This window comes from Nycticebus coucang, chromosome 17 (assembly GCF_027406575.1).
Source record: "Nycticebus coucang isolate mNycCou1 chromosome 17, mNycCou1.pri, whole genome shotgun sequence".
Classification (NCBI taxonomy): Eukaryota; Metazoa; Chordata; class Mammalia; order Primates; family Lorisidae; genus Nycticebus; species Nycticebus coucang.
In genome coordinates this window covers 72,485,033-72,512,294 of record NC_069796.1, presented here as the reverse complement: position 1 = coordinate 72,512,294, position 27,262 = coordinate 72,485,033, and the positions used below count along the sequence as shown (strand labels likewise).

Here is a 27,262-nt window from a genome sequence, read left to right as displayed (position 1 = left end):
GTTTGCCTCAGCTCAGGAAGTCTGAGCTCTGAAACACAACGGGGAGAGTCACTTGGGTCACATTACACTCTTTGTATCTTGGGCCTAGGAGCCTATGAAAATGTGCACAACCCACTGTTAAGATACATGTACACAAAGAGAATTACATCAAGATTAATAATTTTAAAACAAAATCATAAAAATCTTTTCAAAAACTTTTTAGCAGAAAATTGTGTCTTAGGTAGGATATGGATTCCTTTAGTCTGTCTTTTAAAGAATGGGATCTGGGCCCCCTGAAATAGCCAGCATGTCCGGGGGCCCCAGCCTTCCGAAGATGTGTGTCCACCCAGTGGTAGAAGGGAGGCAGAAGTGTTAGCTGCACTTGGCCAGCGCTTGGCTATGTTGACCTTATGCTAAGTGGAGTGTGATCAAGAGCCCTTCAGCTCTCTCCAGAGCCACTCCTCTGGGCTGGCACTCAATATTAACGGGCCTGACGCAGAGTACTTGAAAGTCCCAAGATATTGCTGGCAGATTAGCATGTCCAGAATCAAGCATTTAAAATTTGCATCAGAAACACAAGTCTATGATAAGCTGATATGACTGAAATTCACCTGCTACCACTTCTGATGACCTACGGTTGTAGGGAATGTGGACATAGGAAATCTCTGACAGAGAGACCTTGAGTAAACACCTCATAAGCCCCTGGATAGCCTCAGTTTGCCTCCCCAGCAGTGGAATGAAGTTCAAATCATTTAACTGAGGGATTCCCACCAAAAGTGACAGGTGCATGCAGACCCCTGCAGGAATTCTTACTTGAGGGCAAAAAATTGATCTGGAATCACAGCTGCCAGCAGGGGAAAGCCAGAGAGTCCTGGAACTGGCTAGAAAATCTTTTCAGATACCTGAATCAGTCAGAATGCATCAGATGCCACTGAACTTGGGAAGGAGAGAATTGAAAAGGTGTGGAGTGGACAGCACCCTATTTATGTAGGAGAACGGAGAGAAGGGACACCCTTTGGTCTGTGCCCTGCTCACCGCAGCTTGTGCACACGGTGGTGTTGGTTTCAGGCCCACCACACAGTGGGTTCGTTAATGGATACTTAGGGAGGAAATGAAGAAGAACAGCCGACAGGTAAAGGCAACAGATGGGGCACTGAGGGGAAGAAGCAGTTTCCAGCCGGCTGTAACCCGGGCTAGCTAAAGTACTAAAACGCACACACGAGCGCCCCTTTGCGAATCTGACTAGAATAAGGATTGTCACTGTAGGACTGACACTCTCCCTCTCCTAGGTACTGAGGTTTGCTTGAGTGGGACAGAAAGGGGCAGAATTTCTATTAAGAAATCAGCAGTGGCTTAGAACCTTGGGAGCATCCTTTGGGTGTGGCCTGGCAATGGAAGGGATGAGGCCCCTGCTTCTCAGGAGGGTGGAGGGAAAGGCTTCCCTCGGCTCCCGGTGGTGGGGGAGGGGGTTGTTGTCACACTGGGGAAAGGAGCAACCGAGGTTTTGTCCGCTCTCGCTGGCCGGCGGCAGCCTCACCCCTCACCACTTTACTCTGTGACCGCGTTTTTCCTCTGACCCCCTTTCCCAGGCGCCTCCACTCCAACCACCTGCACTGTGACTGCCACTTGGCCTGGCTTTCAGATTGGCTGCGACAGCGGAGGACGATTGGCCAGTTCACACTCTGCATGGCTCCAGTGCACCTGAGGGGCTTCAACGTGGCGGACGTGCAAAAGAAGGAGTATGTATGCTCAGGTGCGGTGTTCCACCTGCTCTCCCCTGCCCTGCTCGGGTGCGGTGTTCCACCTGCTCTCCCCTGCCCTGCTCGGGTGCGGTGTTCCACCTGCTCTCCCCTGCCCTGCTCAGGTGCGTTGTTCCACCTGCTCTCCCCTGCCCTGCTCAGGTGCGGTGTTCCACCTGCTCTCCCCTGCCCTGCTCAGGTGCGGTGTTCCACCTGCTCTCCCCTGCCCTGCTCAGGTGCGGTGTTCCACCTGCTCTCCCCTGCCCTGCTCAGGTGCGATGTTCCACCTGCTCTCCCCTGCCCTGCTCGGGTGCGGTGTTCCACCTGCTCTCCCCTGCCCTGCTCGGGTGCGGTGTTCCACCTGCTCTCCCCTGCCCTGCTCAGGTGCGATGTTCCACCTGCTCTCCCCTGCCCTGCTCAGACTCACCCACCCAGGGCTTCTCCCCAGCTGCCGCCTGGTCTCGAGCCTACACCCTGACCCAGAGCTTGGTGTGGGAGGAACCCTATAGGTTGTCCCCAGTACTCGGTGGTCACTTAAAGAACTCTGGTGTGCCTCGAGATTTAAAGGCAGAAGCTCTTGTCATCTGGTAAAGAAAAATGCTGAAGGAACTCAGGAATCACTCTCTATGCCCCATAATCTATGGATGCAAAGAAACCTAATGTTTGTTAAGCCACACTCAATACAGAAGCAGGCATAACAGAGGAGTTTTAGCTTTTTTGTGAGCATGATCTTGTTATGCATTGTTCGTAGAAATCGGGAGACAGGATAATGTAAGCTGTGGCGTCCACGAGCCTGCTTGGCTGGAAATCCAGGCTCTGCCCCTTACTAGTGTGTGACTTTGGCAAGTTACCACTCGTCCGCAAAATGGAAATAATAATAGCACATAACTCAAAGAATGGGTGGGAGGATTAAGTGAAGTAATGCATATAAAGCACTTCGCATAATCGTAGCACTTGGTAAAAGCTAAATAAGTGGAGCTTAATTATTATAGTTTAGTGGCTCCACAAAATGTGCTGAGCAAACATAAAGAGTTTGATCTGTGGGTAATTGAAGTATAATAGAAGCACAGATTGTCTGCATAATACAGAAAACAGAACTGTGCAGACCCATAACTGAAGGCAGCTTGCATCTCCAGGGATGGGAGGTGGCTGAGTGACTCAAGATCTTCCCAAATGATACAGCTTTTACACCTGGTCCTAAGTTTTGTTTGCTTGTTCGTTTTTACTTTTCATTGACATCTTTCATTCCCACCAACTCTTTCTTTTTCTGGTGGCAAAGAAGTAGAGCTAATCCCTTGACTTCCTAAAATAAAAAAAGAAAGAAATCATTCAGTTGAGCTTCCCAAAGAGGTGGGAAACCCACCACATTTTCTATTTCCAGAAAGCTAGTTCTGGACCTGGGGGACCAATGGCCTCTAAAAGCTGAGCCTGGGGAGCTGGTGTGCAGGAGAGAACAAAGACAGCAGGGAGATTAGCCTTGGAGGGTCTTAATTGCGGCCAGCCTTCAGCACGGAGGGTTTTGAAGCCCAGCACGTGTTGTCTGGCCCCAGTATGGCCAAGAGCGCAGACTGGCCCTTTTCTGCTTAGACTCCATGTGCAATTCGCAGGAATGTTTCCTGAATTTAACTTCTTCTCTGCTTCCTCCTATCATGATATTGCTCATCATGTTATTATCAGAAAATATTTTAATGTGTTTCACACAGAACCTGAATAACTTCCTAGAGACACCCACTTAGAAATCACTTCCTATCAAACCTATATAATAAAACTGTTTATCATTCAGGCACCAAATTCAAATGTAGTTACTATAATTACAGTAATTATCAGGTAAAAGGTACAATATCGGCATAAGTGCCAGTGAAAGAAATAATTAGAGAGTGCAGGAGTCAGCCAAGAGCTAGTGAGAAAAACTAATTAGAGAGAATGTTAAAACACATCATTATAGGTGGGTGCCAAGTTTAACACAGTGCTCAACCATGAATGCCACTTCTTCAGGGGAGCACTTTTCGGTCAACAGAGCAACAAGATTTTGCTTACCCCAGGACACTCAGGTCCCAAACTCATGGGAGAAAGGCTGACCCTCTTTTTTTTTTTTTTTCTTTTTTCTTTTTTTCTTTTTTTTGTAGAGACAGTCTCACTTTATGGCCCTCTGTAGAGTGCCGTGGCCTCACACAGCTCACAGCAACCTCCAACTCCTGTGCTTAAGCAATTCTCTTGCCTCAGCCTCCCGAGTAGCTGGGACTACAGGTGCCCGCCACAACGCCCAGCTATTTTTTGGTTGCAGTTTGGCCGGGGCCGGGTTTGAACCCGCCACCCTCGGTATATGGGGCTGGCGCCTTACCGACTGAGCCACAGGCACCACGCGAGGCTGACCCTCTTAAGTCCCAGAAAAGCTAATGCCTCATATCACCTTTCTCTGACGTCTACCTCTAGCAGACCAGTTAATACTTACGCAGGACTTTGCTTATCACCTCCTATTTATAGGAATTAAGCCCATTGCTTATGATGGACCTTGCAGCTTCTGAATATAAAGTCAGGTGTCTATTTGAGGATTTAGTCCAAAGACTCAAGACATCCATCCTCTCACCCGTGGTATGAATTTAGGACCCTGATGACATTTTGGGACCCTGATGTATAAGGGATTATTTAAGTACTTTCCCAGGCTTGCTCTCTCATGGGTTAAGAACCAGAATGGAGTCACTTTCTGAAAAGGCCAGAGTTATATGCAGTGCTCTGGGGGCCCCGGTGCATTGAACGTCTGTGACGAATGAACCCCCACCAGTTTGCCAGTGGAGTACAGGAAGAGCACACTCTCCAAAAACTGCTGCTGTCCTTTAAACAATTGTTAAAGGCACTTTTGAGTCCAAGAAAAGAGTGTCAGAGGACACCCTTGGTGGAAGAAGGCTCATGGTGTGAGCGTGCAGTCAGAGCATCCATGGTCGGTCCCAAAGCCCTATAGAGGGAGGTTAAAGAGGGGAGCCTTTTTCCTTGGACTGGCCACCCCCCACACACTGTCCCTGATGGCATAGGTCTGCCCTGATGTTAGAGCCCAGCAAGACATCTGAAGAGGCTGTTTTGAGCAGACATGATTGTGGTTGTTTTAAGCTGCAAATCCACAGATGTTCCTCATTCAAGCTCTTGCCCTGATAACTTACAGGAGGAGGAATTCAGTGAAGAACAGAGGGCAAGAACGTCTCTTAAAAAATAGAGGTCACCTGCTCAGGAGAGGAAAGGCATTGGACACCAATTAAGCCATTTCTCAGTGTGGCTTCATTACCAGCAGTCCCTGTCAAGGCAGCATAAGGAAAGCTCTCTGAGCCCTTAAATGGTATCGAAAAATTCACCAAACACATGACTGCAGAGACAGTAGAGAGCTTTATCTTGCTTGGCCTGTGAGGGCCCTGCCTGCCCAAGTCTCTGATATCTCCCTTGAAATAAATGCAACTGTCTGGAGCCCCGTCTCTCCTCCCCAGGAGCCCTGGACGCGGGCTCCTTATCACGCCACCAATGCCAGGAGTGCATTTTGGCAAAATTCATCTCCTCTATCAACTGCACCCTTCCACTTGAAGACATTTATTTTCTTCCTTTAGGTAGACAATTGGGAGTTTTTCACAAGGGTTAGGGAATATGTCATTATTTTATATTTTTATTAACATCTTTTTCTGTTAATATGACTTGACTACTTGGTTTCTGTCAGCTACAGCTAAAAGGATTTCTGTGAACTTTTCCTGTTGCAAGGGGAAGGCTGGGCCCTAGGGCTGAAGAGTCTGTGGTCTGTGCTTCTTGTGGCCTGGACCAGGCCAGAACTTTATTATCACAGGTCATGAATAATAGAGCAGAGAAAAAGTTCATGTTCATGGAAATTGTTAGGGGATTATTTTCTCCATCCTCGTCTAAAGGGTCGATTTTGGGGTTTAAATTCTCTGATTTACCTTCTATATGTTAATTTCCTGGTACCTTAATCTGAGAGAGTTTCTACCAGTCACAATTTGTAATTGAAGGGTAATAGTTAAATATTTTACCTCCCAAATCAATTATCTTTCCTTTGAATGTCTTTGAACTCATTGGTCTGACCATCCATTTCATTCTTATCTGCCCTTGGCCTTGAATGTGGGATATCTTTTCATAACGATGTTAATCTTAATCTTTTGGTCCTAAGGAGCCATGTCTTATATTTTTCAGGTACTCCAATTCGTAGAATAATACTTAATCCTAACAGTCTCTCATAAACCCTTCTTCATTTATTATTAAAAAATGACATATGCTTGTCTTTCTGGAAATGAGAAACTTTTCCTTTTTTTCTATTTTTTTTTTAATTTGGGACTAGTTACTAAGTATGAAAATAATTAAGTTAAGCCATGACTAGCCACCCATCTCCTTAGGAGCTTTTAATTAAAATACCATAATTGGACATTGCAGGAATGAGATTATTAGGTTTATTTAGCCATTCCCAAAATTATCATGCCTCTGGTATTTAAATCACGTTCATTTATATTCTCATCATAATTGCTGAGTCCCATTGTCATTGAGTCTGTTGTTGGCTTTTGAAAGGCCAGAGGCCAGGACGGATGCTTAATTTGAATATTGGAATTAATTTATTTCTGCATACTCACAAGGCCATTTGAGTTTTTGATTCTGTACACTTGCACTCTGTTAGGTGAGGTTTTTTGTTGTTTAAACTTTCAAAAGATTCTGTATAATTTTTTGTGTTGTTTTTAATTGACACATAATAATTGAACATATTTATGGGATATGGTGTGGTGTTTTGATACATGTATACGTTGTGTAAATCATATCAAGGTATTGATTTGCTCACATTCAAGGCCAAGGACAGATAAGAATGAAATGGATGGTCAAACCAATGAGTTCGAAGAGATTCAAAGGAAAGATAATTGATTTGGGAAGTAAAATATTTAACTATTACCCTTCAATTACATCATTTTTCTGATGATTCGGGACAATGAGCCTTTTTTCATATGTTTGTTAGCCATTCATCTGTCTTCTTCAGAGAAGGTTCTATTCATGTCTCTTGCCTAGTGATAGATGGGATTTTTTTTTTTCTGTTATAGGGTCAATTTTTTAAGATTCCGCATATGAATCATTCGGTATCCTGTCTTCTAGCTGTATTAACAATGCATTATTGTTAACAGTAGTTATGCTGCTGTGTACCTGAGCACCAGAATTTGTTCCTCCTACCTAACTGTAACTTTATACCTGCTGACCAACCTCTATTTCCCTCCGCCTGCTACCCAATTCTGCTCCTGGGAATCATCATTCTACTCTCTAGTTCTTCGAGGTCAATGAAGTTTCAGGTTATTATGAGGGTACAACCAACCAGGTCACCATTTTTGAATCTGCTAGGTTCAGCCCCTCTTATAGTTGTGCCCCACACCCAAAAAGTGTGCCATGCACCCCCTACACATTAAGTGGGAGTACACCAATCCCCCCATCTCCTTTTTCTCCTTCCTCATTCCCCCTCCCCCCCAACTTGAATAGAATTAAGTTTTTCTCCTATGTGGACGTGTGTTAGATCATCTGCTGGCTTCATCATAAAATTGAGTACATTAGATACTTTCTTTTCCACTCTTGTGACACTTTACTAAGGAGATTATGTTTCCTCTCCATCCAGGTTAATCCAAAAGACGTAAAATCATCATCTTTTCTTACGTCTGAATAATACTCCATGGTATACATATCCCACAGCTTGTTAATCCATTTCTGCATTGAGGGGCATTTAGGTTGTTTCCAGATCTTGGCAATTGTAAAGTGAGCTGTGATAGACATTCTGTGCAAATGTCTTTATGATAAAATGATGTTCTTTTCTTCTAGGTAGATGCCTCATAGTGGGATTGTGAGATCAAATGGGAAGTCTTATTTGAGTTCTTTGAGGATTCTCCATATTTCTTTCCAAAGAGGCTGTATTAGTTTGCAATCCCACCAGCAGTGTAGAAGTGTTCCCTTCCTTCCATGTCTGCACCAGCATCTGTAACTCTGGGAATTTGTGATGTGGGCTAATCTTACTGGGGTTAAGTGATATCTCAGGGTGGTTCTGATTTGCATTTCTCTGATGATTCAGGACAATGATCCTTTTTTCATATGTTTGTTAGCCATTCATCTGTCTTCCTCACAGAAGGTTCTATTCATGTCTCTTGCCTAATGATAGATGGGATTGTTTGCTCTTTTTTCTTTTTTCTGTTATAGGGTCAATTTTTTAAGATTCTGCATATGAATGACATCATGTGGCATTTGTCTTTCTGTGCGTGTGGCTTATTTTAAACATAATGTACTCCAGGTTCATCCATGGTGCCACAAGTGACAGGATTTCCTCATTTTTATGGCTGAACAATATTCATTGTGTATACATACTACATTGTCTTTATCCATTCATCTGTTTATAGACACTTAGGTTGATTCTGTATCTTGGCTATGAGCAACAGTGCTGCAGTAGAGTGTAGACTCCTCTTCAACGCACAGATTTCATTTCCTTTAGATAGATACCCACTTGTGAATTATTGGATCATCTAGTAGCTCTTTTTCTAATTTCATGAGGAACCTCCTTATAGTTTTCCATAATGACTGTACTAGTCTACATGCCCACCATATACAGTTCTCTTTTCTCCACATCCATACTGGCATTCGTTATCTTTTGTCTTATGAGTAGTAGCCATTCTACTGCCAAAAGTGTGAAGTGATAGCTCATTGTACTTGAGATTTTTTTTTAAGACAGAAACATGGCTGAAACACAAGAGTTTTCTGTCACCTCCAGTATAGCTTATGCAGTCTGTATTTTGGCCACTGAACCCATTCTTCCTACCTCCTGAGGTTCCAAAGCTCTGACGGTTTTCAATTTCATGGGAATAAAGAGAGACATTTGAGTCGTCATTTTGGCAGAGGAGGCAGAAAGAAGAGGACTGGACCAAATGTTAGAACATGGCTGTTCACTAGTTCTATGATCTTAGGCAGTTTGCATAACCTCCCTATTCTTTAATTTCCTCATCTTATTCTAATGGGAATAAGAGCAAAGAACATAAATCATAGGTTTTATGAGGGCCAAGTGAGATAATGTATACAAAGCACTTGAAGTGGTATTTGACAGATGGTAAACATAGTCAACTAGTACATGCTGGTTGGTTGCCATTATGAAAATGGTGGTTAGTCTCAGTTTGGCCACTGTGCCCTTGGCCAAATACTCTCCTCTCTCAGGGCTTCTATTTCCTTCTGTCTCCATTGATCTGCCTCGATCTGAAGTTTGGAGATCTTTGCTCCACTCACCTGGGCAGACAAACTAGGGCCTTTTGCTTTGAGCATGGTGGTCATCCCCATTTGGCCAATTAGGACAAGAGCAGAAGTGAGATGGCCATTAGTCAGGAGCCAGGTCCCTGGTCATCGCTCCGTCTTCCTGCTGAGAACTTGAGGGGGAGTTACACGGTCAGCAGAGATGAGATTCTTGGTACAGCACCCATGCTAGCAACTGTGGGGACTTTGTCTGTGAGGGGACAGACTGGGAACCCTCCCTCCCTCCTCACACACCAAGTGCCCCCTAGGCTTGGGGGCAGCACCGCCTATGAACAATGAAGAAGGGGAACAGGCTCCATCCCCCCAAGCTCTGCTTTGTCCTTCAGGTCATCAGGTCATGGTCCTGGGAGTCTAAGGACATACTGGGAGCCCAAGCATTCTAGTTCCTGCCTCATTTGCCACAAAAGTAGCTCTGGCTTCAGACTGAGATTCCAGAGCTGGACTGGTGATCAAGATGGTTCCCAGAGGGGAGACACAATACTTAGGCCACATCCCCATCTCCCTCTTCTGGAGGGAAACAACCTTCCCTCTCAGTGGAGCAGCATTTTACTATCACTGAAAGAGTTCCATGAGCAGAGAGCTTGGGCACTTATTTTAAAATGAAGAAATGAAGAACAAATCCACAGGCACTCCTAAGTCGATAGTAGAACATCTTGGAAAGCACATTACAGGGCTCTACAGTCTGCTCCACCACTGTGCTCTGATTTAAGGCCACTTTCTTTGCCAGTAGACAGGCTCACTCAAGTACAGTGTGTATTCACAAGATACCCCTTCCCACAAGAGAATGTATTATACAAACAGACCATACATGTGCCTGAGGGCAGGTGCATATCTAGATATCCCCTCTCCATCAGAGATATAGAGATTCCTTCTGTCCCAGCATAAAATCTCTGTTCCCATTCCTCTCTGCCTCCCAGCTTATAGTCATGTAAATTGCTGGGTAAATACGTGTGTAGTTCCTTACTTTGTCCTCCTGGGAATTCACTTCCTCTGCCTCCATTGAGATGTATGGACAGGAAAGGCTGTCAGGGAGAGATCTGCTGGCAGAGCTTAGCAAAGTACCCAGGACACCCTGACCTGCACGGGTGGCATGGTCTTACAGGTGCCCAGGCAATCTGGGCTTTTGCCGGCACTGAATGCAGCAGTAGAAAGAAGAACCAGGCAGGAGAGGTCCATGTCCCCATCTTATCTGATCCTGCCTCCCAGAGTCCAGGATACTCAGAACTCAGGAGCCCTCCTTGTAGGGCACTTCCAGAAAGAACACTGCCCTCCATAGCTTCTGGCAGGCTTCTAGGACAGTTTCCTTCATGCATTCATCCTCTTATTCATCCGATGTAGACTGATGGGTCCGTGTTTTGTGTCGAGCCCTCTTTTAGGCATTGAGAGCACAACAGTGATTAAGACAGAAAAAGTCACAGCCATTATGGAATTTACATTCCAGTCTCAATGTGTCCAGAGACAGCCAAGGGGAGCAACTTCTGCCACATAGCTCTCAGAGGCCTGCAGGGAAACTGGCTTGGTCCGTTGACATTGATCAGGAGAGAATGTTTCCAGGGAAGATGAACCCACCTTTCAATCCCATTTTAAGCCTGAAGTGTTTTGTGCAAAAAAGAAGGTAAGGTCCTCAGATGGTGAATGCCTGGCTGGGGAGCTGCCACCCAGGGTGCTATCAGAGGCTATAATTACCATTGTTTCTCTCTGAGTAATTAAAGATGCTGTTAATGACCTGGTTAAGGAATCTTTTTCAAATACTATTTTTTGCCTTGGCAGCATCCCTTGAAATGTAGCACATGCTGCCAACAGAATCTGAGCCACCCTGTAAGAGACCCAGCCAGCTTCCAGGGGGCACTTAGGGCTGCAACCTGGGTCTGGCTTAGAACAGAATTAATTTCAACATAGAAGTCAGAGAATAACGTTGAAAAAAACTCCATGTCAGAGCTTCCATTGCCATTATAAGCCCTTGGAAGTGCTGTCTTTCCTTCCCCCTTTCCAACACACCTCCTCTAAGCAGTATTTTATCAGATCAAAAAGAGGGGTGGCCACCCGATGCCTCTGCCTAAACAGATGGAAATGCAGGAGCTCAGACTCCTGTCCCTGACGGTTCCCAGACAGGGAGGTGTCCCAGGTGAGGCGATTCTCCCCAGCTTTCTCAGTGCTCTCTCCCCTTGATGTGGAAGGCCAGGCATGGCAGTTTTCTTTGGGGAGTACCATCTGTACTTCAAAAGCCCTGACATCTGAGGCCAACTGCTCCCAACCTCCCTCCACTGAGGGTGCTGGGATGGGAGCCCTTCCTGCTACAGATCCACTTTGCTGCCTGCACATGGAGGCAAAGCAGAGGAGGAAAAGATGTCATTAGGCGTCTTCACTCCCTGTGCTTCCATTCTGAAGAACAAGGGCAAATGATCTTTAGTCCCAGAAAGGGCATCTTGCATTCCAACTCCTTTTTCACTGACACAGTAACAAAAAAGCTCAGAAAGGGAAGTGTGATTCGCCAGAGGTCTTGCAGCTAACCAGTGGCAAAGCAGACCCCATGATAGTAACAGCAGCTAGCACTACTGAGCTGCAACCTGTGCTTGCATTCTTCTGAACGCCATTCATGCGTTAATGTGCTTTGCCTTCACAACACAACCATGCTTTGAAGTATTATTATTCCCCCCTCCCATTTTACAGATGTGGGAAACTGAGGCACAAATAAGGATAAAATGGTAGAATCCACGTTCAAATAGAGGCCTCGGGACTCCAGAGCCCACGCTCTCAGCCACAGCAGCCTCTCGTTCCTGAGCTGAGGCTCATCCAGGCTGGCTGGCTGGTGTTGCCACTTCCTCAGAACTGTCAAGGCTTCCCCAGTTTGAAACACAGCCAGAATCATCATGTTCTACAGTGTTCCAGCTAGGATTTTAGTGGAACTCATCATCTCTCTGGAATTTTCCATGGTCTCCATTAGATCCACTAGTGTGACACTGGTGACCCTGCACAGGATATTTCCTCAAACATCCTAGCTAAGGAGCCAGCTTTATGTTTTTGTTTCATGTATATATAGGTGAAGTCAAGGGAAGTAAGAATCTCTGGTCTTTGGGCTGGTGCTTTCTGGGAAGGTGAAATTCTAAGTTAGGCTAATGGCATCAATTGGAGCCCCTATAGAAGAATCCCCCCTTGGGGTCATGGGGAGCTGGGGACCCTCCACTCCAAGCCTTAGTGTCTAAAGGAGGACTTGCCCTGGGCATGTCTGATCCTCCAGTTCATACCCTGTACCCAGACTCACTCTCCTTCCCAAACTCAGTTTTTCCAGTGAATAGGGACCGAACTAAAAACCATTTCTTCCCTGCAGATATTTTTCATGTTTTTTGTTTAATCCCTATCCAAGAGGCCCCATACAGAGGTCTCTTGCCCAACCAATGAAAGGACCTGCAGAGATAGTCTGAGTTTGGTCTCATCCCTGACTCTTTACTCCATGAGGGAGATCTGGAAAAACATTGAAATAACCCCTGCTGCCTGGATCCAGCAGGTGTGGGATGTGGTCCTGAGAGGGCCATTGTATTCTATTTCCATTTGGGGCCATAGCATCCACATTTGAAAAAGCAACCATGTGTTTGAGATACTTCCCTCATTTTGAGGTAGAAATCAAAGCACAAAAATGTCATTAAAATGTTTAAATTTACTTGTAGTCAAGATTTGATTTGAGTACCAGAGAAAGTGATTAAGATTCTGGGTAACTTGTTGCATCTTGGGTTAAGTTACTAATGGATATGTTTATCTATGTTTGACTTTCTAAATAAGCTTCTTGAGTAGCATTTGCTTGGGTTTCTATCACTTTGCTTTAAATTCACAGTGGTTCTTACTTCAACCAAAATCAAGAACTGATTCCAAAAATACCTAGTAACTCATTTGCCTTTTTTTTCCTAATAAGTTTTCTTTACATGTTCCTTGGACAGAAAAACCATTTGAAAATGCCTTGGGGGCAGCGCCTGTGGCTCAGTCGGTAAGGCGCCGGCCCCATATACCAAGGGTGGCGGGTTCAAACTCGGCCCCGGCCGAACTGCAACCAAAAAATAGCCGGGCGTTGTGGCGGGGGCCTGTAGTCCCAGCTACTCGGGAGGCTGAGACAAGAGGATCACTTAAGCCTGGGAGTTGGAGGTTGCTGTGAACTGTGTGATGCCACGGCACTCTACCGAGGGCCATAAAGTGAAACTCTGTCTCTACAAAAAAAAAAAAAAAGAAAAGAAAATGCCTTGAGTGTCACCACAGATGGTATTGACACTTTGACAACATCCGTGCCCCAGATGGGGAAATTCTGCCACCTTTTTTCCTCCCGCCTGGTTTGATATTTCCAGTGGCTTCTACGTCCTAGAGAAAGTTCTAAAGCTGTGTGTACGCTTAGCATCCAATTGCTAGGTAAACACCAAAAACCCCAGGAAGCACCTGAGAAAATGGTCCTCGTGTGTGCTTTTTTGTCATATTTTCAAATGGGATTGACTACAAAGGCTCCTCTTTGGCTGAAAGACTAGAATGATGAGACAACAGAGCAGGTGGAACAGTCCAGGGTCGGTGAAGTCAGGTCAGAGTCTCTCCTCTTTGCTGAACATTTAGCCAGTGGGACGTGTGTCTGCCAGAGGAGGAGAGATGTCAGTTGGCGATAATTGTCCAGGTAGCTTACCATGTCACGCTGCACCCCTTGGACACTAGTTAAGGGCACAGAAGCCTGGTAGCTCCTGACATTGATATGAGTTGACCGCCATGTCCTGACCCCACAGGCCCCCACTCGGAGCCCCCGTCCTGCAACGCCAACTCCATCTCTTGCCCTTCACCCTGCACTTGCAGCAACAACATCGTGGACTGTCGAGGGAAAGGCTTGACAGAAATCCCCGCCAACTTGCCAGAGGGCATTGTGGAAATGTAAGTACCACCCCTCCTTCTGTCGTGAGTTCTCCTCTCGGTCCCAGCTGATCCCCTGCTAGACTGTCAGCATGTGAACAATTGTGTGTTGTGCTGACCATTAAAAACACTAGGAATCTCTTTGCTGTCCTTCCAACTTACCCGGGTACGATAGCTCAGAGGTCAGGAGCATAGACTTGAGAACAAAGTCTGCAGGCTACAGCCCATGGATGAAACATACCCACTACCTGTTTTTGCAAATATAATTTTACTGGAGCACCTCCACACCTACCGTGTCCTGTGTGTGGTAGTTCTCATGTGGCAGCATTGAGTAGCTGCAGCAGAGGACTGTATGGCCCAGACGGCCTAAAATATGTTCTGTCTGGCCCTTTGTAGTGAGTTTGCCGATCCCTGCCCTGGAGCCACACCAATTATATTCTGGCTCTCCCATCTTCCAGCTGTGTGACCTCAGGTGAAATAATTTCTCTTTCATCTTTAGCTTTCTCACCTATACTAATGTGATGATTATAGCATTACACCTCCGTGGGTCCTCGTGAAAACTAAATGAAATACTGTGTGTGAAGCGCTTATGTACTCCTCAGCACATGGGCGAGTGCTCTCTGGAATAGCAATGGTGGTGGTGGTGGTAAGTAATCCAATGATGACTTGATTTCATAGTTACCACCATCTGAGAACAGGACCAATCTCTTAATCATTTCAAAACTGACTTTTATCCTCTTAATTAGAGCTCTAGGTAAAGAGACAAAATTGTGCATGCCTATGTGTGTGTACAGATGTCTAAACTTCTAGTAAAATTTGTTTGTTCATGTAGCTCAATCTTTTCCACTCTTGGCCAGTGTCTCATTCTGGAATGAGTAGAGGGTCAGTCAACACTGACCTCTAGAGCACTCTTTAAATCACAACAATTGTTTTCATTTTCTCTCTGCGCCTTTAGATGGCTTCATTAAAAACATCATCATACATACATGGAACTCTACCAATAGGTAACCCACTGACTCCTTTATTCATTTGTGTATTCATTCAGCAAATATCTATTGTGAACCCTCTGTGTCCCCGTCATTTTTCTGTGCTTGGAAAGACAGCAATGAATAATATAGACAAATTTCTGCTTTTATCATACTTGCATTTCAGAGGTGGGGAGAATAAATAATAAGCAAAGTAAATTAGAGAATATGTTACAAGGTGGTGGGTTCCATGGAGAAAAAGGAAGCAAAGGAAGAACTTGAAGTAAGAGAAGAAACAATTGGCTATGCGGAGGAAGAGTATTATAGGGAGTGGGACCAGCATGTGCAAAGGCCCTGAGGCAGGAGTGTGCCTATGGAGTGGAGTAAACCAACGGGATCATAGCAGGGGATGAGGTCAGGGGGGTAACAAGGAGCCAGGTCCTGGGGTACTGTAAGGACTTTGGTGTTGCGTTGACGGAGATGGAGGGAAGCGTATGACTTATCCAGTAGCGTCTGACTTTCTTCCTTCTTCATCTACTTTGCCAGCTTTCCTGATTCCCTTTAAAGCTCTCTTCCTAAGCCACAGTGGACACATCCCCGCCCCATGCCATTCTCGGATGCAGAAGCTGGGCAAAAAGACCCCTGTCTGGCTGCTTTCCATGCCCTCGGTGGCCTTCATCCAGCTGTGCTCACGGTCCTCAGTTGTCTTTTCCACAAGCACCAACAGCTCATCCCCCTGGTGTCTTGGTGTGACCCTCCTCAGTCCCTTTGGTCCCTCGCTCTAATTTTGCAGAGGTCTCCCTCTGTGGGATCCACTTAGACTGCACCCAGCCTTCTGCTCCTCCCTAGCGGCTCTCTCTCCTTCTGTTTTTCCTCTTCCCTTTCGGCACTGTTTCCCCTGCATCATTTCCTCCCTCCCTCCCTCCCTCCCTCCCTCAGTGCAGTTCGCCCTCTCCCTTGCCCTGCCCACAGTCTTCCCACCTCACTTCCCATTCACCCCTTTCTCTCCCCAGATAACCCTCTGCTTCCTTTGTAGGCAGGTTGGATTTGGCCCTCCCACCAAGGATGTCCTAGATAGAATTCCTGCCAGCCCTCACCTCAGTTCATATTCCCGTAGATCCTTGCTTTCTTTCTCTGCCCCACCTTCTTCCTTTCCCCCTCCATCTGCCAGGTTGTATCTTTTCTCTTTGGCAGCTGCAGACCTTCCTTGGCCAGGTTCTAAACCACAGTCTGATGAAAAGAGGCCAGTCCAGGTAGCCAGGAGGCAGCCTGTGGCCCCACCCCAGCTCTGATTTGAGGGGCCCAGGCCTGCCTCCTCTTCTCCCACTTCACATCTTTATTCCCCTGGCTTGGACCTCTAAAGTGCAGAGCTCAGCCCTCTGTGCTAGAGGAACTTCAGATATTCACTTTTTTAAAATTTCAGATTAAAGGGAGGGTATAAATAACCAGGTCACACTATTTGAATTTGTTAGGTGGAATCCCTCTTGAGCTATGTCTTGTGTCCAAAAGGCGTGTGATATATCCCTACATTGTGCCCATTAGTGAGAGCACCCCAAGCTCTCCCTCCTCCCTTTCCTCCCTCTCTTTCCTCCCTCCCTTTTTCCTTCTCCTCCCAACTTGAATTGAGTTTGATATATCCCTACATTGGGATATAGGGATATATCCAACTCAATGAGTTGGATATATCCCTATAAGTTTGAGTTTTTCTCCTCTGTGGGCATGAATTAGATCATCTACTGTCCTCATATTAGTATTAAGTACATTCTTTTGATCCTTTATTAAAAAGAATGTGTTTCACCTCCATCCAGCTTAATGTAAAAGATGTAAAGTCTCCATCTTTTTATGGCTGAATAGTATTCCATAGTATACATATACCACAGCTTAATCCACCTGGACATTTTATTTTAAAAGCAATATTGGCAAGCTAGAATGTAACTACCAAAAGGCTGTCTCTGATTATTAGCGTTTTTCCTGATAGGAGGTAAACCAAGAAAAATGTGATGTTTTTCCATTGAGCAAAAATATTCAACTTAAAGGAATGTCCTTAATTTTATGAGATGACAGCCACTGAAAGCAGGTATGTCTGTGTATGTGTTATGTGTAATTATATATATAACTGTTACATGATTATAAATGTATGTGTATTATATAATTTACAACACACACACGTGTATTGCTATAATTGGCAAAATAAAAGGTTTATAACTACCTAGTCTGTGAAATCCAAATGTTTGGGAATGACCTTCCTAGCTAGAATGTTTTCAGAATAAGCAGCCACAAGCAACAACTAGGTGGCTTAGAGTAAAGACTATGGATTCATGCAGACCCTCAATCTAGCTCTGGCTCTGCCTAATAGCCATTGGCAAACAACTTTTCTGAGCCTTGGTTTCCTCAACTGAAAAATGCAGAGGATACTGGCACCTTCTAATGGTTCTTCTAAAAGTTGGATAAATGTATGCAGGAAAATGCTTAGCTTTGTGTCTGGCACATATGATATACTGGGTCAGCAAAGACTGGGTTTTTTTGTTTGTTTTGGTTTTTATTGGTTCGTTGGTTTTTGGCTTTTTTGTTGTTGTTATTGTTTGTTTGTTGAGGCTTGGTAGAATGCCACAGCATCATAGGTCACAGCAACCTCAAACTCCTGGGCTCAAGCAATCCTCTTGCTTCAGTCTCCCAAGTAGCTGAGACTACAGGCACCTGCTACAACACCCGGCTATTTTTTTTTTTAACTCCTGAGCTCAAGTAAACCACCCACCTCGGCCTCCCAGAGTGCTAGGATTATAGGTGTGAGCCACGGCACCCCGCCAAGACTATTATTATTTTACAATGATGACGACTACTGCTATTACCACCACTTTTATTAGGGATGGTGACTGGGTTAGAAAACAAATCTCAGGAACTGAAGCTACTTACACAAAAGATTCTTCTCAAAAAATAGGTTAGTTCTTGGAAAGGTGCTGGTTGAGAGATGCTGTTCTGTAACGAGCTAGCCGCTACATTGTTCACTGTGACTTGAACCTAGGCGTAGCTCATCTTCATGCAAATGTATTCAGACATGGAAATAAGACTGCCCTGCTTATTGGGCATCCATGGTCTACCAGATGGATTGCCCAGGACTTCTCTTGCTGTGCTTGCTTCATTCTCGTTTGTGATGAAATGACGCTGAGAAATTAAAGCAGATGAGATCAGCCTCTGTGGTTAGGGAGGGCAATCTAAGAGGGGACATGCAAGAAAGAACTTGGGGGACGAGGCAGAACCTGCTTGTTCCAAAGAGCAACAAAGCCTGTGCTTGAGTTCTAGTAGGTTAGCCTAAAAGTCTTTAAAGCCACTAAAATGTGTCCTCTTAGTGGGGAGAGAGGTTGCAGCTGGATGGAAAGTTGAGAAAAAAGGGAGCAGAGAGTCGAAATGGCCCGATGCTCCCCAGGATGAATAGGAAGTGTCTGATTTGTCATCTCAGAGTCATACAGATGTGACATTTTAATATTAAGACTCCTGCTTCTTGTCCATGGCCACATCTAATCCAGATCTGTACTTTCTCTTAGGAATGCTTGGCATATTAGGCTCTCCACTCCCTCTTCCCAATGCTTAGCCACTAATGATTCTCTTAAACTGCCTTAACCTTAGGAGGTATCCTGCGCTCCCCACTATTGGGGTGTGGGAGGAGGATGGGGAAGCCTATGTCTCATGCAGAGCAATCTAGCAGACTCTCTTAGCTTTCAAAGCCAAAGCAGCTCAGAGGAGTGTGTGCTGGTCTCCAGGAACACCAGAGCCAGTTCCTCTAAAAATAGCTTTCTTCCAGAGAACCCTCAGTGAGATGATTCACTGCAGATTTTCTTCGAAACTGAGCTCCTTCCAATGGCATAGTTCACCCTGCACGTGTCAGTGCTCTGAACCAGCTCTAGCCTCCAGGAGGAAAGGATTGGGGGAAGAGCTGGAGGCCCACATGTTCCTCTGTCCTGTGGTCTTCAGACATCCTTTTGGGTCCCCACACACTCTGGAGAGGACAATCTGTACTCCACTCTTTGCATGGTGGGGGTCGTCATACCCACCTAGAGGTTTCCTAGGAAGAATAAATAACAAAGTTAGCCCACTGTTTGGAAGCCACTAAAAGTAACATAAAAAGTCCAAACATATGCCCAGATACCCATACGTGTATACATATGTCTCATGACAGAATGACTTAGTCTCAAGTTCCCACACTATTCTTTATCCTTTTGTTTTCTAAGATGAAAAAAAATTTCCTCTGTAGGCATCTGGGCACATGCACAGAATAAGAAGAGCAAATCTGGCTCTGCGTCTGCGCTTCTGCTGTCTGCAGGCACTGGCAGGCATTCTGCAGACAGCAGGGTAGGAATGGCTGGTATGCCATGTGCCCACATTCCTCATCTCTGCTGTGAGCCCAGCAGAAGCACTCAGTGGGAGAGTCGAGGACTCGCTGCCTTCCTGAAGAAGCACAAGCAGGGATGGTTAAGAAGGAGCTGCCCCAAGGATGGGTCTAACATAGACCCTTGAGAGGAAACTTCCCTGTCAGCCCTATTCGAGGCACCAGAAACTGAACCTTTGGGCTCTGGTTTGTCATCTAGTCTCCAACCAAATGACCCAGGATGACTTGGAAGAATAAACAAGGAATGTCCTTTTGCGTGATCTGGACATGCTAACAAGTTCTCAAGCCAAAGAAAGACTAAGAAAGGTGGGAAAGGGTTATGAAACCACAAAGGTGGCTTCTGGGGGAGCAAAAGGATAGCCGAGTTGCTGGGAACACAAGTGCTTGAATCAGACCAACCTGAGTTCAGGTCTAGGCTCTGCCATTTACTACCTAACTCACCTTACACAAATTGACCTCTCATACCACAATTTCTTCACCTATAAAATGGGTATATTAATACTGCTGACTTCATAGTCCTGTTGGAAGGAACAATATGAGCCAGTGTGAGACGTGCACAGTGTCTGGCATATAAAAAGCCCTCAATAAATAGTAGATGCCCATCATTTCATTTCATCACCACAGCTCCAGACCCTCTCGACCAGGTGACTTGCAGACATGCCCTTGCACTGGCTGTGCCCCCGCCAGTCTTTCTGACATCATGACAACTTGCTGGAAATAGATTGTGTGTGGTAGCATGTTTGCAAATGACAGATCATTAAGGAAGCACACAGGAACCAGGGCAAATCAATACCGAGCTCAAATGGCTGAAATCCCTATCAGATGTTCCCATTGTTTTTGCTGGTGCAGAAGGATGCTCAGATATTTGATTTGTGTGTTTGTTTTCAAGCTAGTTCTATTAAATCAGTTAGCAGCCTGAAGAATGTTTGCCAGACAAAGAAAGACACGTGCCAGTTGAGGAAGACCTGAAGCAGCTGTTGGCTTCAGACACATCCCTAACTGTGACAGTTTTTGCAGATGTGAATGCTGCTTTTCTTTCTTTCCACAGGAGTTTTTGCACTGGGGGTCTGAATCTTTGCATCCTTTTCTCAGGCTGAAAGATGGGGCTCTGTGTAAATCCCACCAGGGGTAGTTCCTGCAGAGAGACTGTGCATACACAGGCACATATGTGTGCACACTCCAGCCTTGCTTCCTGGGCAGAGGGGCCATTTTCCCTGAAGATGAGCTAGCAATGACTAACAAAACAGAGGTGCTTCAGATCCAAATGGTATTCAACAAAGCTCAGTGGGTGAGAGTGGGGGCTTTGGAATCAGAAGAACTTGGGTTTGAGTGCCAGCTCTAGCTCTCCCTGACTTTGTGAATTTAGAAAAGTGACTTAACCTCTCTGAGCCTCAAACGTCTCTGTTTAAAGTAGGAGTGGTAATAATTAATGAGATCAGCCTCCTAGAGATGTAACTGTTAAGTCAGATGAACATGTGAAACTCTCAGCCCAGTGTCTGACATCTGCACACTGGATCCACCTTAGTTCTTGTGGTCATGGTGTTGATGGTGATGATGATGGTGGTGATGGTGACGATGGTGATGGTGGTGGTGGTGGTGGTGAGGGTGGTGGTGATGATGATGGTGGTGGTGGTGGTGGTGGTGGTGAGGGTGGTGGTGATGATGATGGTGGTGGTGATGACGATGGTGGTGGTGGTGGTGGTGGTGATGGTGGTGGTGGTGATGATGATGATGGTGGTGATGATGGTGATGATGATAGTGGTGATGGTGGTGGTGATGATGATGGTGGTGGTGATGGTGGAGATAGTGATGATGATGGTGGTGATAGTGGTGGTGATGGTGGTGATGATGATGGTGGTGGTGGTAATGATGGTGGAGATGGTGGAGATAGTGATGATGATGATGATGATTGTGGTGATGATAGTGGTGATGATGATGATGGTGGTGGTGGTGATGATGGTGGTGATGGTGGAGATAGTGATGATGATGAGTGTGGCGACGATGGTGGTGATGATGGTGGTGATGATGGTGGTGATGGTGGAGATAGTGATGATGATGATGATGATTGTGGTGATGATGGTGGTGATGATGATGATGGTTGTGGTGGTGATGATGGTGGTGATGGTGGAGATAGTGATGATGATGATGATGATGATGGTAATGGTGATGATGGTGGTGGTGGTGATGATGATGGTGGTGGTGGTGGTGGTGATGAAGCTATACTGACTATTCACAACTACCCCCCATCCCACCCCTAACAATTCCTTTTTGTCTCATGGGGCAAGGTTAACCTAGCAGCTACGTGTTTAGCCAGGACTCCCAGCAGCACAAGAAGCTGAGACTGCAGACAAAAACCAAAGCCCGAGTGAGCAGGTCTGAGGAGCACAGGCTTAGAGCAAAGTCTCTGCCAGGGTTATCAGGCTAAGCCTGGGATTCTTTGTTCTTTGTTCAAAAACTACAGCTCTGCACTTGAATGGCATATTTTATGTATAGTCACATCTTTATTTCATTTTCCCTTAACTCCTACATCTTTTTATATAAGCACCTCCTTCCACAGAGGCTGCATGGTGTCTCAGAGTGAGCTCTGTGCTCTTAATCCCTTAAACTTTTTTGTGACTTTGAGGAAGTCATTTTGTGAGCCTCAGTTTTTCCATTTTCAGATACATATATAGCAGCAGTGTATGCAAGAGATAGAGAGATACTGGGGCTCTTGATCCCTCTAGACTAATGGTTCTCAACCTGTAGGTCCCGACCCCTTTGTAACAATGAAAATACATCCTGCATGTCAGATATTTACATTACCATTCATAATAGTAGCAAAATTACCGTTATGAAGTAGCAACGAAAATAATTTTATGGTTGGGGGTCACCTCAACATGAAGAACTATATTAAAAGGTCACGGCATTCAGAGGCATTAGGAAGAGTGAGAGCCCCTGCTCTAGATTTTCCTTTTTTCATCTCCAAAGTGGGACCCACACAGCTCACCTTGTAAGTGTAAGGATGGGAAGATATAAGTAAATTAGACCACATAACCCATAGCTCTTCATGTTTGTTATGGTAGCAATGGACTTTGGTTCTGTGATAGACTAACTTCGGCTGGTCTCTGTCATCAGACTAAACTCCTTCAGGCCTGAGTCACATCCTGTTCATTGATTCATTCTTCCCTTAGTTCTTGTACCCATCACTACAGTTGGGGGCTAATAGACAAGAGCACCAGTGGGCCTCACACCCAGACCTGACCTGACTGGCATGGGCTAGTGGCCTGCAGCTGGGAGCAGTGGATCCTTTTGCTGTTGTTACAGACAGTGGCTCTCTCCAGAAGCATCTGGCAGCTGGAATCCCTTGTCAGAGGGGCAGGTGGATCACAGGATTCTAGGAGGACAGATGCCACCTGACCGGCAGCCCCAGGGACCTGTGGGGCTGCTGCCTTGGCTGAGAAATCCCTGCTGGACTCTGCTCAGCTGAAAAATGAGCATGTCCTTGGAACTTCGCAGTCAAGGCAGGCTGCCTCAGGTCTGCTATCTCTGTGGGTGGCTGTGTCCAGTAGCCCGTGGTCCCTGAGACCCCCCCGGCAAGCTTTTGTGGCTGGCCACGAGCCAGCCAGCCGGGCCTCTGTCCAGCCTGCCTGTGACCATGTTCCCAGTAACGCACACTCCCCGCCCCCCTCCAGCAGGGCACAAAGGCACTGTTAATAGACCATGGCAGTCTCATTTGTAGACTCTATTCATCTGGCAGCCAAGATTGTATCCGTTCTGGTACTCCCTCTCCCTTCTCACCCGCCCTTCCCTTCCCACTCCCCCTTCCTTTTGCCTGGAGAGTGATTTGTCTGTGTTATGGGTCGGCCTGACAAACCCTTCCACATTAGCAGCTGAGATGTTGTTTGAAATGGGAAAATTGCTGGCAAACTGCTCCATTAGCGGTTCCAGTAACAAATACTCTGTTCCCCCAATGAAGATGAGATCGCAGAGGCACAAATTAATACGCCTGTCTCCCCTACTCTGCAGCAGGGATTATTCTTCAAGATGAATATGTTCAATCTGACCAGAAATGCGCATCCATTAGATGAGGCCTTGTTCCCTACGTCCACTTCACCCCCGCGTCCCCTCCTCACACGCCTTTCTTGGTGTCTTCCCAGCAGAGGGTTTGGGGAGCAGATGAGGAGGTGATGAAAAGATCTGCACCTTAGAGAGAAGGGAGATGGATGAGGATGAGAAGCTGAGTCCTCAGCCTGGGCCAGGCCGCCGTTCATCACCTCTAATAGAGGGCCCCACCTTCCCCTCATGCCTGTTCCCACCACACCTGATCCTGGCATTGGGAAGTTATTTGAGAGATGAAAGGATAAAGAACAGACATGCTCACTCACTCCCCACGGTCCCTTCTCTTCCAAGGAAGTTCCAGGTTCTGGACCTGCTGTATCTCTTGTTCTTTGCAGAGTTAATAGGAGAGGAAGCGTTTCAGGAAAGTCCATAGAGGTTAAAGCCACAGACTCCAGCTGCAACCCAGAGGAGTGGTCCAGTCTGGGGCCCTGCAGCCTCCACGACATCAGGGAGCCAGTTTGATGAATGTTAGGCTGGGGCCTAAAGACGTTAAGGCTGTTCCTCTACCATATTAACACAGCCCATTGAAAAGCCCAGAAATGAAGCGAGCCATTGACATTTCAGCCCCATTAACAGGGCAGCTGGGTTCGTAACCGAACGGTGGCATGGTTCCATGACAGACAAGCATTGCTGGTCCATCTCTCTTTTAACCCTTCTTTTTCTTTATCCCTGGAGAAATGAACTTTATCCAGAGTGCATTTAGCACTCTGCTCGGTTACTTCCCACAGCTTCTTCAGAAGAAGACAGCTTCTTCCAAAGGCAGTTTACAGTAAGCAAGAATCAAAACTCCTCAAGCAGACGCCATCCTTTCTAGTTTTCTCCAGAGGAGTTAGACCCTTGGATGAATGGGCCATATAGCAAGCCTGAGTTCTCTGGCCCTTAAAATGCTTGTAGAGTCTCCCACAACCAGAACATGTGTGCTTCGTATGAGAGAGACCATCTTGTCCTCAAGTCCAGAGAACACAGTAGCCCTCAGTGACCACTAGTTAACAGATTAATTGTTAATTGGCCTTTCTCTGCTCTGTTTCTCAGACGCCTGGAACAGAACTCCATCAAATCCATCCCAGCAGGAGCCTTCACCCAGTACAAGAAGCTAAAGCGAATGTGAGTTTCCCCTGGGGTGAAATGAGCCCCACACGTTTTCAGGATGGGGAGTAATATTCAATACATGTAGTGGACAACCTGCCCAGATATCAAACCACATCCATTCCTCCTGAACAGTTCAGTTTCAGACCTGGAACACCCTCCTAAGATTGGGAGATAAGATTCGGAAATATTGCATGCAGATTGTGAAACGGGTGGACTTCAACGCATAGAGATGAGAGCCTCTCCAACTGGAGCAAAGTAAAATTATCTGCATAGGAGATAAAGATGAGTTGGCCTTAATATCCCATAGCACCATTTTCATTGCCCCTTGGCTTTGGTGATGTGTTTGTACAATAGGGATTTAGGCACTTTAGTGACAGTAGCCCCACAGCTGTCTATACTTCTGTCACCAGCATCCCTACAACCACACATACATGCATGTAACACATACGTAGTAAATGTCGATGCAGCCAGGGATCTGTGGATACAGCCATGAACAGAAATGAAGTCTACTCTCACAGAGCTTACATTTGAGTGGCAGAACTGAAAAAATAAATAAATACCAGAAATTGATAAGTACAAAGAAGTAAAACCAAATAAAGGGGGGGATGTAGTATGATGGTGGGGTTGTCTCTTAGGTGGGTTTGCCCATGAAGGCCTCTGGGTGCAGGTGACATGAATGAAGGGAGTGAACGAGCCCTGAGTCTCAGGAAGATGGTCCCAGCAGAGGGAAAAGCAAATGAAAGACCCCAGGGAGCCTGCGTGGATGGGGTGGATAGCAGCAAGTAAGGCTAGATCACGTGGGCCCTTAGACCATGGGGAGGACTTTCTGTTCTTTCTAAGTAAAATAAGAAGCCTCAGAAATATGGTCAACATAGGAAGTGACCACAACCAATCTCTGCACCCCCACTACCACCGTAATCCACACCACTTCTACCACTACCCTGGTCAGTACCTGGTGACGCCAGCTCTGTTGCGCCTTCCTGACTGGGGCCGCTTTGACGGCACTGTGGCATCATTGCTGTCTCTCTGCCATCCTGACAATGTCATCATTCTCCCTCACCATACAATGACCTTGAGCACTGCTCTGTGAGTCACTCAGAACTGGGGACTAAAAACAGGCCAGTAGGCTCCAGATATAGCCCACCCGTTGCCATCATAGATATTAAAATTCTGGAGGGAAAGCTTTTTTGCTTTTTCAGGCTAAGAAATCATTGACTATAGCCCAGTAATCCAGATGCTGTTTTCATTCCACTTCCTTACTCTCTCTGTTCCGCCCCCAATCACAGAGGAAAGAGGGCAGGTAGAATTACGCCTGGGCGCTGTTCACTTCCTTCCTTCCACACGAAGCTGATTCATTGGTTTTCCTTGAGTGGGAGGGCCTCTGTTAAAGAGGTTAAGTGTCTGCTGATTCCTTTTATGTTAAAAATAAACATCCCTGGGAAACAGTGGCATCAGTTGGCTTTACCCTCAGATCTTAGGAAGCCAACTTCCCATCTCCCTGGAAATCCAAATCAAACAAGATTTTCAGCTGGTGCAATTCCAGAAGTGGAGACCAACATAATGAGGCAGCTCTAAGCACGTACTTCTTCCCTCCCCTTGGCAGCATTCCTGCTGGAGGAGCTGTATAAATATAGGCCTTAATATTTAAAACCTCGGGCCATTAATCTCCTGGTGTCCCCGCTTCCCCAGCTCACTCTCCACGCACCACCCCCCAATTCATTTTTAAAGCCTAGCTTGATTATGCAGCCAGATAGTAATTTCAGTAAAAAATGACAAGTTCAGTCACTGCCCCAACCTATATCTCTTGCCTGATTTAAATTACTGCTCTAATTTTTTGTGAAGTCCAGGTAATTTAGAGCTTGACTATGTTTTACTGTTCTTCCTCCATCCTATTGGAGTTGCCGTCATTTGCGCATTCAAAATTCATAAGACTGTCTCAGTCACGACCTGGAAAGTGAATTTAATTTTTGATCACTTCTGATGCTACTGATGTTTATTATGATGCCCACTTCCCCCTACCAAGGGGATGGCAATAGAGAAAAGGACCCATTTAGAAATTTTCAACCAACGGAAACTTCAGAAATCTAGACTAAAATGCGATAGCTTGGGAAAAGTAGGGTTCCTGGTGACAATGCGTACACCAATGAGAATGTGTAAGCTGATCTGTGTACATGATCAGTTTATCCCTAATAGCTAACAGAGGACGTTTGCCCCTAACAATGACTGAACCACATCCTCCTCTTATCTCTTAAAAAAGAATAAGAATTCTCTCTGAATGAATGACTTCATCCCTACCTATTCTTAGTGGTCATCTTAGTATGGGACTTTACCTAACAATTGCAATCAGTGTAACTGGCTTATTGTACCCTCAATGAATCCCCAACAATAAAAAAAAAGAAAAAAAAAAAAAAACATTCCCAGGCAAAACTGGTAAAAGTTGAGTATCCCTTATCCAAAATACTTGGGACCAGAAGTGTTTCAGATTTTGGATATTTTTCCAGATTTTGGAATATTTGCATATTGAGCTATCTTGGGGATGGGACCCAAATCTAAACAAAAAATTCACTTATGTTTCAAATATACCTTATATACACAGCCTGAAGGTAATTTTATACACTATGTTAAATCATTTTGTGTGTGAAATAGTTTTCATTTTAACTTTGACCTGACATGTGAAGTCAGGCTTTTCTACTGAGGTGGAATTTTCTACTTGTGATGTCATGTCAGCACTCATAAATTTCCAATTTTGGAGCATTTTGGATTAATGATGCTAAACCTGTATCATGGTAGAGAAGCCCTTTGTAGGGAGTGTGAAGGCACGGGAAATAACCTTTTGCTTT

General features: G+C 45.6%; 1 protein-coding gene across 2 annotated transcripts in view; it reads left to right on the top strand.

The window, feature by feature from the left end:
- Window positions 1–27,262, top strand: part of SLIT3 (slit guidance ligand 3) — a 677,992-nt gene that overhangs the window by 523,886 nt on the left and 126,844 nt on the right. For both annotated transcript variants that reach the window (XM_053566757.1, XM_053566758.1), the window contains 3 exons: window positions 1,569–1,732; window positions 13,766–13,907; window positions 24,366–24,437. In XM_053566757.1, the coding sequence (XP_053422732.1) occupies window positions 1,569–1,732; window positions 13,766–13,907; window positions 24,366–24,437 (378 nt within the window). The remainder of the gene's footprint in view (window positions 1–1,568; window positions 1,733–13,765; window positions 13,908–24,365; window positions 24,438–27,262) is intronic.